Source organism: Colias eurytheme, chromosome 6, assembly GCF_061535395.1.
Source record: "Colias eurytheme isolate Ceu_HAF_F1 chromosome 6, ilColEury1 Martin Lab GWU primary, whole genome shotgun sequence".
Lineage (NCBI taxonomy): Eukaryota > Metazoa > Arthropoda > Insecta > Lepidoptera > Pieridae > Colias > Colias eurytheme.
In genome coordinates this window covers 8,367,374-8,380,180 of record NC_142985.1, presented here as the reverse complement: position 1 = coordinate 8,380,180, position 12,807 = coordinate 8,367,374, and the positions used below count along the sequence as shown (strand labels likewise).

Below are 12,807 nucleotides of genomic sequence, written 5' to 3'. Positions count from 1 at the left end.
TCGTATGATATTTTAGATTCATAGGTGATTATTATTCAGTAGGTTACATTTACCTTCAAAGTGTTGGAAAGAAAGCAGAGAAAAAATAAAAATGTGTCTACATAATAATTTAAGAAAATCTGTTTTAATTTCTTATGATTGCTTTTTCGCAGAGTAGGTTGACTTGCTAGATACCAACGTGAGCTTGTAATTACGTACTTCACATCATTTCAAAGATAATTTATCACGTGAAATTGTTGTTTTGTGATGGTAGTACAAATAAAATGCAATAAGCAAGGTATCGAAGGACCTTTAACAATAGTGTTAACTATTTATTATCATAAGAATGTTATGTGATAATGGTTTGGATTATTTTATTGCTTCACAAGAAAGCTTATTCATGAACTTCAGGCTTATGTCAGAGCGAACTACGTGCCTGTAACTTTTTGGACAAAAGTTTATGCAGATATTTGGCCGTAAGCTAGTAAATAGATTTAGTACCAAGCAAGCTCGTTAGTAAGTTAGTTACATAATTAAATCTCTCTGGCTAATGAAATCTTCTCTCCAAAACATACAATCGGTAAACTGTCACGTGAAAATCATAGTTTAACACAACCTTAGACGTCTATAATGCCTATATTCATAGCATCCCAAAGCGGATGTGCGGAAAAATGTGGATTATCAGTTTTCACTTAAATTATTGTATCGCCGCATTTCGCTCGCAGATCCGCTTTGCATAACAATAGTGTGTCACAGCGCAACGTCACACAGCCACTTCGAAATATTAGTCATTGATAAAATGTGCCAATTTACATAAGCAGCTTATGTTATCTAGCTCATTGTGTGGAAGCCGCAAGTGCCTACCGAAAACAAAACAATAATACATCCACTAACCTACAGACGACATAAAGAAACAATAATATTTATTAGCATTTCTATTTAAAGAGTTGTTGTTGTTATCTTGTTGGAAAACTTTCATAAACTTGACGTATGGCACTTTCATGTATCGTTCTTGGCGCCTTACCAGCCTTAGTGATTGAAAACCAATAGCCTCTTTGAATATAATCAGTGATGTTACGGTAAAACAATGTAATTGTGACTTATTCAAGTTACGTCTATTTATGAATGCAGCATGATTATCTTACATCTATGCTATGTACTAAGACATTAAAACAAAACAAGAAAAATGTATTTTTGTTGACCCGCGCTAAATACTTAAAAAGTTGGTTTGCGAATTTATAATGACAGCATATGTGGGAGTAGGTATAGCCCTTGTGATATCTTATATTTATTTTATTAATTTCAAAGCCATCTCTCATCTCTCAGACGAAATTAATATATTATCAAGTTATAACTATTATGAAATACACTCCAAATAAATAGTGGGTCATACAGGACGTGCTTCGAAACCTAAGATATATTTCATTGACCCTTGGTCTAAAAGTATAAGTTATGTAATACGTGCGTCATAGACAGTGAGGTAGTCTGTTTTGATTCAACGTTTAGCAAAGCGGACTCTGGTGGAATGAGGGCGGATCTTATTTCATAACACTAAGTCCGGAGATGCCTTTAGGAAAGTGAAAGTATGGCTAGAAATAGACAATAGTGCTAGCAGTTTTAGAAGCCTTAGTCATTTATGCTAGGTACTCAATAATATTATATTCATAGAACTTAATGTAGAAACAAATGTAGGTATCTAAAGTCTGAAACCATTTAATATTAGTTCAATAAACGACGGAGGCTTTTGCGGGACTGAAATGTTTTGATAGTTTCAGCTAGGAAATAGGTGTCATTTCTTGTTTCGTAATTTTGCTACAATACTAGAACAGTTGCATCAAATCGACCTCTTTTTTGGCATAAAGATTGGTGATCATAAAAACACAGCCAAATCAAACGTTCAAATGGGTGTATCTACCTATTTAATCTTATTAAGAAACGGTCACATATATTATACTCTTTATGACTGTCAATTTTATATTTTATAGTTTGTAAGTCATTCATTGAAATCCATGAAATTGCATTTTCACATAACTACAAATGTAAAACCACTTTCGCCGCGGCGAGCATGCCTTAGCCACAATAATATGATCTCTTGATATTGTGTGCAGATTAGTTGTGTTTATGGGAGGGGACAGTGCTTTGTTACCTTTTGGTATGCATACATTCGTACATGATACAACATGGGTAATGACGGTACCTGTGTCGAAATTTATTCATGTTAGATAATGAGAATATTGAATTGAACAACTTTGTTATCGTTCAAACGATGAAATTGACGCAAAATCGATTTTTCTGCTAATTTTATTTAATAATCGTTTTGTTTAAAATTCATCGAGTTCCCTCGTTTCAATTAATATTTTCATTCTCATTTAAACTATGTAAGTTTATCATATTATGTAAAAGCATGAACTTTCACATGTATTGGCGGCCAATAAGTCCTTATTCAAAGTGAAATTAATTCCTGAGCGTTTTCAATATTAGTTTAAAGTTTTATTATTTCCGAATAACATGGGAGTTGGGACCATTCGCAACCGGACGAAGACTCTACTAGAAAGCGTAAAATTACTTATACACGCAGCTGTCTATGGAAGAAGTGGATTACATCTTATTTATTCTTATCACAATTTTATAATAATTGATTTCTATAGTGGTAAATATAAAGCCAAACGGCAAAACAACACAACGAATACAATTATCTACCTATATAGAAGTTGCGATACGGCAATTCCAAAAAATGCCGGTCAAGGTGAAATCGCTAGTTCCTTGTTTCGTAACATATTGCTGTTACAGTAGGAATCTCCTGCGTGAATCATTAAATAAAATTTATAAACATTATGCAGGCTTAAAGCGGACGTATTACACAATATCTCTTAAGTGCATGTATGTGTATTAAGTATTGTGAGCTGCAAAAGGTCCTGTCGACGTAACAGCTGCGGCTGACTCATTGTTGAAAGTGAAAGTAGCACATGCTCGACCCGATTCGTTTGAACCTTACCATCTATTCAATTAAGTAATTTTTGCAAGGGATATGTCATGGGAATACATACATGAATATGCATATATATCATAATACATACCTACCTAAGAATGAGCAATGAGCGAGTTTAACCTACTCGTATAATATAGAACATGAAAACAAAAGTTATAATGTTAATTCTTAATCGAAATTTTATAAGTGGCGATAATAAACTTTCCGACAACCTATATTTAGATTAAAGGTGCATTGAATTAAACACGAGCAGAGTTAAATTTGCATTTAGATAGCACTGCATTTCTCTACGAATGTAACACAATATTCAGCTTCTGGATTAATTACCTTATAGAATGCGAATTCTATATTTATCAGCGGCACTAAGATGTGTCTATGATAAGAAAATGCCGTAGGTACTCCTGCGCATTTCCCGTAGCGGAACTAGCTTACTTTCACTCTTGGAATAGGTTTTACGACAATTATTTACGCCTTAGGCCGGGACTCCACCAAAGCAGAGATGTGTGCGGTGTGCTGTGTGCTGTGCGAGAAGAGATGTTTTTCAGCTCGCGGGACTCCACCAAAGCGGAGATGTGTGCGGTGTGCTGTGTGCTGTGCGAGAAGAGATGTTTTCCGCGCGCGCGGGGTTCTGCGGGTTGCTAGCGGGCGAGAGGGGGGAGGGTGACATCGCTCACTGCACGCCGCTCACATCTCTCGTCTCCACTGCGCCTCGTCCGCGCACAGCTCACATCTCCGCTTCCATCGCGACATACAAATATTACACATCTCCGCACAGCGATCTCCACTGAAGCTGAGCGGAGAGGAGACGTGTCAATAACTCAATTCTATTGGTTGTTTAAAAAACATCTCCTCTCCGCTCGTCTCGTCTCCGCTTTGGTGGAGTCCCGGCCTTAATGTGCCTTTTATAGAATGAGATGTATCCGGCTGATAGTCGGTGGATTAAGTGAAATTAACTAATAATACATCTTAATTGATCATTAAATAAATAGAAAAACAGATTATATTAAAAACTTTATTATTATTATGAAATATTTGTACCCAAAATTTGTTTTAAAAGTTCACATTAACCTTGCTTCACTGCTTGACTGTAACTGTAAGGTCGGATGGGGCTTGCTTTTCCTTGGCTATCGTAGAAGTTAACGAGTTGCTTGACAGTTCCTGGACCAGGAGTTGTTATAGGTTTGGCAGCAGGGCTGGGATTAACGGGCTTAGGTTTAATTTGGTTGGGAGGGGGACTAGGAGCGGGTGTAGTCGGTATAGGAGCTTGTTGAATACTAGGGGTCATTGGCTTTGCTGTTGTTGGGCTTGGGGCTGCGGGTTGTGGCGCTGGTACTACCGATGAAGGGCTTTTCTGAGGAGACGGGGCACGGTTAATGTTAGGAGGTGGCGCACCTCCGGCTTCCATATTAATGAAGGCAATGTTCGCATTCTTGTCTATTGGCGCATACGTTTTACGACCTGAAAGATGAAGGAAATTTTAACAGAAGTTAGTCTTAGATTGTTAGTTAGGTTAAGTTATATGAGATGTATATTTATTCGTAAATTACTCGATATTTCGATTCATTCGTTCTAACGCTTTCCTTATCTCTGTGTAAATAAAGTTACATAATCAATTCGTTAAACATACGTAAGAAGGTAATATTTTGAGAAGAAATCTTTTAAACAGTGAAATAATCAAAAGAGTACACTAATTTAAATATGGACGAATATAAAACAAAAGTTGACATGGGATGGGATTTTCTAAACATTCAACTAATTTGCTGACTTAGATTAAATCTATGTATTTAAGAAAGTTGAAATTCAACAGAATACTCACAGTGAACGTAACAAAAGGCTAGAAACAAAACAAACGCGCACAGCTTCATGTTTTCACACCGTGGCTCACACGTACGTCTTGGCTGTGTATAATATTATAAGTACTAATATTTAAGGAGTCACGATCAATGCTTTAGTCAAAAGTGTGATGCGTATATGTCGGGGCCGCGTCAGCCTTCTCCAATCACTGGTCAGATGTAAGCAGCGGCCGCACGATTGACCTTTCACAGCCGCGACCTTATGATATCGTTATTCTTAGTAAACATTCAGATTAAGACTGTAGGTAGTTTTATATCTATTAATTGTGCACTGTTGTTTTAATAACAAGTCAATTTTATCTAAACTTCTTCATTCTTGTATTCTGTTCATTTCAAGTTCTATTGCACTCGTATTTGGGTCTTATTTGAATAGAAAATTGTTATACTATCATTGGATATTAATAATTAGGTTTTTAATACTTTTTTCCGCACCTCTACCCATTTCCTACGTAATCAAATTATTTATTAGACATACAAAATTTAAAATATGTAGATACTTATTTACTCAATGCTTATTCATTACATACCTACTTATATAGGTACATATCGTAAAAGAAATAGAAAAATAATCCATCACAAGATGAAACTTCAGCATTCATGTGAGATACTATACTAACGCATATAATTGCCATTTTTAGAATGGTTGTTTTTCCACAATAATTATCGCTTACCAACGACGTATACAAAACATTCCAAGCAAATTGATCATAATGACATGCGTTTAGTTTATAAATCTTGGTTAGTATAAGTTAAAACGAGATAAGCAGATAATCTTCTACATCCTCATATGCAAATAAATGGTAATAAAGCGATGTGTATCAAATAACGACTACTGCCATTATGCAGGAGTTTACGCGAGATGTGGCGCAGAGTGTGAAATGATAGTCTCCTTAATTATTGATTAAAAGAAAGAAATAAAAATTTGGAAAATCCAAAAGTGCACGCCTCATAATTTTTTTTTATAAATATTTATTAATTATTATTTTTGTTTATTTAATAACAATTAAACCACATCGAATCAGACCCTGAAAAATAAAAGGGTTCTATTCCTGAGCATACTCAAGCGTAAGAGAAAAAAAAAGACTCGATTAGTAAAGTATTTCGGTCGCTATCGTGTTAACAAGAAAAAGGATCCGCACATACAGACACACGGACGTCCAAGACAGAACTTTTTTAAACTGTTTTTTAACTAGTTTAAATAACAAAAATGACATCAAAAATATCATGAACGTTAAAAATAGTGTTTTTTCTTAATATGTGTGTGTATGTATTATCTTACAAGTGCAATGTATGATACATAAAGACATTTTAAGTTTGAAAAATCAGATGTTTTGCGCGAAGTGACAGTAGTACCCACCTCAACGCTTCGCTTATGAGGCGTGCAATATATAAAACATTTATTGCCACACTAGATTTCCGCCCGCGGCTTCGCCCGCGTTTGCAAATAAAAACCCGCATAGCTTCCGTTCCCGTGGGATTTCCGGGATAAAAACTATCCTATGTGTTAATCCAAGTTACCCTCTATATGTGTGCTAAATTTCATTGTAATCGGTTCAGTAGTTTTTACGTGAAAGAGTAACAAACATCCATACATCCATACATCCATACATCCTTACAAACTTTCGCCTTTATAATATATATTAGATAATAACAAAAATAGAATAATTTACATGGCACTCAGCCATGCAGTTGGGCACCTGAACAGCGCTGATTTTCAGTTAATACTTATCTATCTATATATTTTATGCTCACAGTAAAAATGACATGTTAATTGTTAAGGTATGACAGATAGAGGTTTTAATCTTAGGTACATTCAGCTTTAAAATTTCAATCAATCAATTACAACAAATTAACATCCGCTCTACCTACATATTATTATAGAAATACTACGTGTAGGTAACTAAGTACATAGGTACATAAAAATTAAACTGTATGAATTTAGTAGCTATCTAAAACAATTGTTTATAACTAATCATTGGGCATTGTCAAGTACGGTTATTTTGTACAGTTCTTTAACAGCATCGGCAATCGGAGATGGTCGAGATGATGCATAATACATAAAGCAAAATACGATTTTCCCCCATCACGCAAGAGTTGCATTGCAGGTGCGCGCTCGCCTGCGACCGTCCGCGGCTCATGATGTCTCTCCGTAACTGACTTTCTTTTACACTCACATGGCTGATTTTCGAAAAATTCACTCTTATTATTTAATTACCTACTTTCTACATAATATGTAATTCGGATGCGACTAAGATTTGTAGGTTTATATGGCATTTTAATTATATATCAGTGGCTTTATATTTTCTACTATATATGTAAACTTATGTGTATGAGGGAACGTTATTGTGAAAACGGTTTGATTCAAAAATTCAAAACATCTTTTACGTAACTAGTATTATAAATTATATTCACAACTTCCAATTATTAGGAAGCAACATACTTATAATAATTCAAGGCGAAGGTCGATTTTGTTTACCGGACTACAAACTAGCAATTCACATTACCAATTCCCCGCAGCTAGCGCGCTAAAACTGGAAATCCGCAGGTTGAATCTCAATAACATGTCATATCTCCATCGTCCATATACACAGTTGGAGGTGACGTCAGCCAAAGGTCGTGCAGTATCGCCTCCTAGCCGCGGCCACCGAGATCACTAGTACGCCACAATCCGGCTATACTCAACGTTGCGTATCAGTCCAAAATGAAGTTGACTATTATATTGTTCCTTTGTTTCGCTGCCTCTCAGGCGGATGATATAGCCTCGGCTGCGGGGCAGATATTCAACAGCATCCTGCCGAACTTAATCGGCAACTCGGTAACTGGACAACAGGGCAACACTGCCACAAACACGCTTCAACAAATCGGCACGGTAGTCGGAGGCGTAGTGGACTATGCTAAGAAAAAGAGTTATGAGGAAATGCTCAAGCAAGTGCAAGACTCGACAACAGACGAAGACCTGCTTCGCATCAGCGAGGAGATGTTCAATTCAGATATCAATAACGCATTCAATTATATTCAAGTCAATTTGCAAGGCAAAACCAGTCCTCTGTCCAAGACTGATGAGGCACAAACCAAGTAAGCATTATAAAAAATAGTTTCTTCTACCAATGTTTTAATGAACTTATATGCATGCAAAACTAATATGACAATAATTATGTTGATAATAATGATTTATTGTTATTTTATCCAATAAATAGGTTACCTACATATTATATGTTGAGTGACCTTGCCCAAATTAATTACCTACTACTTAATCGATTACTTCGTTTCTGAAAATTATGTGGGAAATGAATAGCTGTTTTTAGATACCTATATAGAACAACATACACAAGTTTGCTATTAAATTCTAAAAGGTGTAAATGGTATACCTACTTTTCGCCACTATTACCAGATTCATGTGCGATTTGCGTTCATTAATTTATGAAAATGTTTTTTTTTTGTTCGAAATTAAGCAATTAAAAATCAATTGTTTCTCAGTCTCTTGAGCGTGCCCGAGAATGTTTGGAATGGGCCGACGATAAGACCGTTCGCCGCTTTGTTTGATAATTATCACAAGAACGTGATTAGGCCAGAGTTCGTAACACCAAATGTAAGTAAATTATCATTTCAAAATAACTTAACGAAGACAATATCATATGCAATATTATCATTATAGTATGTTTGAATTTACCTAATTGCGATTTCAATTTAGGTAACTAATGCAATTTGAAATTACCTACGTTAATTATTATTTTTTCTAAAGTTTAATTAATTGGTATACCTACCTAGACCAAATTGTTCATGTTTTTGTTTACAAAAAATGTATGTACAAAAAAACTGAAGTAAAACTGGAATTTAATTTATTACAGGAAGAGACGGAACAGGTCACTTACATCAACACTATTCTTGCGACTGGTCCAATTAGGACTTTGATGAATTTCCTCGTTAGCAAAGGTAGGTGCAACCTACCTAGTTACCTCTACTAAGCTGTAGTTTGCAAAAAAATCCGCGCTCGCATATTCAATTTTAATTCTAGTACTTTTGACCTCGGTATGAGGCGGTTTTCCTCATAATTTGAAACATTTTTCATTGATGCTTCGCTCCTATGGTCGTATTGTGATATTATACAGCATAGGTAGAGCTTTCAATAAGCAGTTCCCAAATGAAGCACATTCATCCATAAAATCAAATAGCTCTACATTCTAAGTATAGATTACAAATATACTTTCAGGTCTGAATCAAATGAACGAATACAATGAGCAGGTTGATATATTAAAGAAAATTTGGTTCACAAAGTACGCTCGTCACTGGACCGGCCTTTGCAAATGCAGCTGCGCTTTTGAAAACATCTTCATGGCTGAACTGAAGTCAAACGATGTTCTGGGTAAGTTCCTACATAAAACTATGAGATAGATATACATGAACTAAAGACCACGATTAAATAATGACGACAGTTATTAAGTAGTTAGTAGTTAAGTACCAACTATAGTAACAGGAAAAAAATATCTACATTACCTAAGTAGTTACCTACTCGTAGAATAAATATGTTCATTTTTTTTGTCAGAATATTATTCTTGTTCCTAATTAAGATTATCTACCTAGTACCTACCTATATCTATAGAAACCAATAGGTCCATACATTTATTTCAGTTTTATTATCGCTTGTGCACAATAGGTAACTACTCTATCATATTTTCTTAAAAAATAATTAATGTTTCAGGTCTCCACAGCTGGTTGTTCTTTGCTAAAAGAGAAATGGATCATAAAGCTAACTACTTGGGCTACATAGATAAACTCGACTTATCTGGAGTAAGTTTTATAATCCTAACGAAGTTCCTGCTTATCTTTATCCTCATACCTGTTTAATATTCAAAATGTTACTCTTAACTATGTCAAGCCATTAATTATATTGATACAATATACATATTAATAAGTAAATACAACTTAGTAGAAATAATTCTTAATATCTGCTGCGCTACTCATTTTTTAATCTGAGTACCTATTGGTAACTACAGGTTCCTCTTTCAAGCTGAAAATATAAATCTATCCCGCGAGATTCCTATATTCAGTATAAAACAGCCTATGACGTTTCCCCATTTATAGATATTAACTCTGAAAGTACTATCATACGTATCATTGAGCATCTGAAGCTTTTTGTAAATCTTAAAAAGCCTTTGTCGTTGTAAACAAAACATTGATCAATTTTTCGTGGGTATTTTTTATGTAGGTAGGTAGGTAATTGGCATTCGTGTCAAGTCCTTAAATTATATTTATAAACATAAAACAGAAACATGACTCAAGTTTGATGACAACGATGAATCGTAATACTGTAATGATCTCATTGCAATGAGTTAAATAGGATCTCTACCTGACATGTACCTTTCAGAGTTATTTAGGTATAAAACGCAGACGTTATGGTACACACAAAACATAACTTTATCATGTAATGTATAATGGGTTATATTATGTTTTGTTACAATATTAATCACATAACTAGTTCGTTCGAGGGCATTTTTATTACAATTGGCCAAACATTAACTATGTTATTAATATTATTTAATTATATTCTTGTCACCAATTATATAGCAATTACGACGATTCGTCGAACATAAACACAATAAATGAAAGTAGAGTTTTTGTGTGCAAATATTTTGTTGATTAAAACCCGCAGTATTATTACAATTATGTGAAAGTTTGTGAGGATAAAAAACGCGAAAGTGAAAATTTTCATAGATAAATAATTAGTGTAAATATAAATGTATGTAGGTAAATGGTCGACGTAAATTAAATTAAGTATGAGATCTTTTTAAGTAAAAAATATCGTAGGAAAAAATAACATAACATTTCTGGTTGTGTTTACCAGTAAATGTATCTTGTGACCCGATGTAGGTAGTCAAAAATTACTAGGTATCCAGAAAGTAACTACAACTTAAAATAAAATGGCGGCCATTATTATTACTTAACTACTTCTTAATAATCATCATCACTGTAACTCATTTTTTATTTTGCTTAATCATTTTACTTATTATTTAACTTTTCTTCTCTTACAGAAAGGACTGATTCTCAAGCAACATTCAATCCTGAGTGAAACCAAGGATGCGCCAGAAATCACAATGTTCGTCGGCACATCACCAGAGCTAGAAACCGCCTTGTATACTCTGTGCTTCATGGCGCGCCCTGACAGGCCGTGCAAGTTGCGCTACAACAACGTACCATTTACCATTCAAACTAAAACCTTGAAATCTGATAATGTTATCCTCATTGACACTGCATACCCTATGTACTAATTTAAGTTTTTTAACATCTCTTAAAATAATAGATTATTTATCGATATAAAAATCAATTTTGTAACTTAAAATAGTTACCGTACAATGTTAGAAAATGTACATCAAGATATATTTTTAATAAAATACTTAATAATACTCGGACTTTGTATCATTTACTTCTTATACCTGTTTCCTTAGTTTGCACAGCTAGTATTAGCAGAATGGTCAATTTACAATTACTATTCTCAAACAATATAGCCTCAATTCTAGCTATTTCTCATAGTTCATTGATCTCAAATAAAAGAAAATGCAGCTATAAATTCATTATGCATTTTAGATTAAGTTATTTACCACCTAGTCCTGTCCACATCATCTATCATAAGCGATATAAATAGCAGAAATTGGAGCTTGATCTACTACAACTTACGTATGCATATTCAACAGGGAAGTACAATCTCAATTAACTGCTGTTTAATTACTTTCTGCGAAAATCAAGCAATGTGGGTCTGTGGTGAAAATCAGTGATTAAAACAACATGTTTATACGCAATGTTTTATTGTCTAATTAGATGGCACAATCATGTTATCTAAGGTCACAAACTACGATCTATTGCAGCGACTTGAGATTAACTAATAATAGAGTAAAAAGGAACGCAGATTTAAATGTTTTACAAGCACAACTGGAGATAAAAAAATAAACAATAGTATAAACATTGACGTAGTTAAATAATTCAAAATTTTTAGGAAGTTCTTCTTAAGACTAAGAAAACGATGTAAATATGTATACCTACTATAATGTACATGATTCTTCGTGACAATATATTTGGAGTATAACCAATTGAGACTAAAAAACAATACTTATCTATCAAAAACAATAAAAAATAAACAGCCTATAATATAAACTAAAACATAACTGGCAAGATCATAATTTATAACATTGTAAATGAGCTATAAGACTTTAGACACTGGCATTAAAAATCTACACTTATATCGAATATCTTCGAAATAAATGCTTTAGAACAAAATACAATAGACATTTTTATTCTAAGATAGGTACATATAATTTTAGTATTACATGATAATATTAAAATGTCACGTAAACTGTCAAATACGGGCAATTAGAATACGTATTTAAAATGGTAGTTTTATACATTATTCGACGAATAAGTTTTAACCAAGGATTGAAAAATCAGCCCTAAATGAAACCATAACAATAATTTTAATAAAATATGAAAAAGAAATATTATCTTTGTTAGTTAAATGAGTGATTCTTATGTGATATGTTTGTTTAGATTTCATTATTTTTGATCGCTTAATTATATTTGTTTTTGATAATAACAACTGACTAGAATTGCGGCAGATTAGTAATAAATTAATTAAAGATAAAACAAATAATGCCAAATCTCTATTTACATGTTTCCGATCTTGATATTTTTATACATAAAACGACTTAATAACGAGTTTAGGAAATGCATTGAATAGGAAGATAAGCGACAACATAGGAAAGTTCAATTAAATATAACACTTAAATAATATAAATTTAAGATAGTATCAAAATCTATGAGCAGATATGGCAGGGACTATACATGAATATAATTTAATATAGACAATCTTTTCGTTTTTTTTTTTTCTATATTTATTTAACAATCTCATAAACAAATTAACGTTTCATTAGGTGTACTTTAGGAGGCTTAGGGTTTCAAGACAAAAAAAAATTAATAAAAAAAAAATTGTATCTAAAT

General features: G+C 33.5%; 2 protein-coding genes across 2 annotated transcripts; one reads left to right on the top strand and one right to left on the bottom strand.

Moving 5' to 3' along the window:
* Positions 1–4,022: 4,022 nt before the first annotated feature.
* Positions 4,023–4,981, bottom strand: LOC149907832 (uncharacterized). Its single transcript, XM_090102949.1, has 2 exons — positions 4,785–4,981; positions 4,023–4,426 (listed from the first exon to the last, which is right to left on the bottom strand). The coding sequence occupies exons 1-2, from the start codon at positions 4,831–4,833 to the stop codon at positions 4,032–4,034; spliced, it is 444 nt and encodes a 147-aa protein (XP_089959075.1). The 5' UTR covers positions 4,834–4,981; the 3' UTR covers positions 4,023–4,031.
* Positions 4,982–7,462: 2,481 nt separating this feature from the next.
* LOC149907831 (endoribonuclease Arlr-like) lies at positions 7,463–11,178 on the top strand. The gene is made up of 6 exons (XM_090102946.1): positions 7,463–7,896; positions 8,299–8,410; positions 8,670–8,754; positions 9,032–9,184; positions 9,521–9,609; positions 10,851–11,178. Exons 1-6 carry the CDS (start codon positions 7,523–7,525, stop codon positions 11,085–11,087), a joined length of 1,050 nt encoding a protein of 349 aa, XP_089959072.1. The 5' UTR covers positions 7,463–7,522; the 3' UTR covers positions 11,088–11,178.
* Positions 11,179–12,807: the final 1,629 nt, after the last annotated feature.

Excerpts from the sequence above, each read along its gene's own strand:
- LOC149907832 (XM_090102949.1), bottom strand. The coding sequence starts at position 4,833 with ATGAAGCTGTGCGCGTTTGTTTTGTTTCTAGCCTTTTGTTACGTTCAC. Across the intron at positions 4,427-4,784 it reads AGCCTTTTGTTACGTTCACT|GTCGTAAAACGTATGCGCCA; the intron begins GTGAGTATTCTG and ends TTCATCTTTCAG.
- LOC149907831 (XM_090102946.1), top strand. The coding sequence starts at position 7,523 with ATGAAGTTGACTATTATATTGTTCCTTTGTTTCGCTGCCTCTCAGGCG. Across the intron at positions 8,411-8,669 it reads CAGAGTTCGTAACACCAAAT|GAAGAGACGGAACAGGTCAC; the intron begins GTAAGTAAATTA and ends AATTTATTACAG. Across the intron at positions 9,185-9,520 it reads GAAGTCAAACGATGTTCTGG|GTCTCCACAGCTGGTTGTTC; the intron begins GTAAGTTCCTAC and ends TTAATGTTTCAG.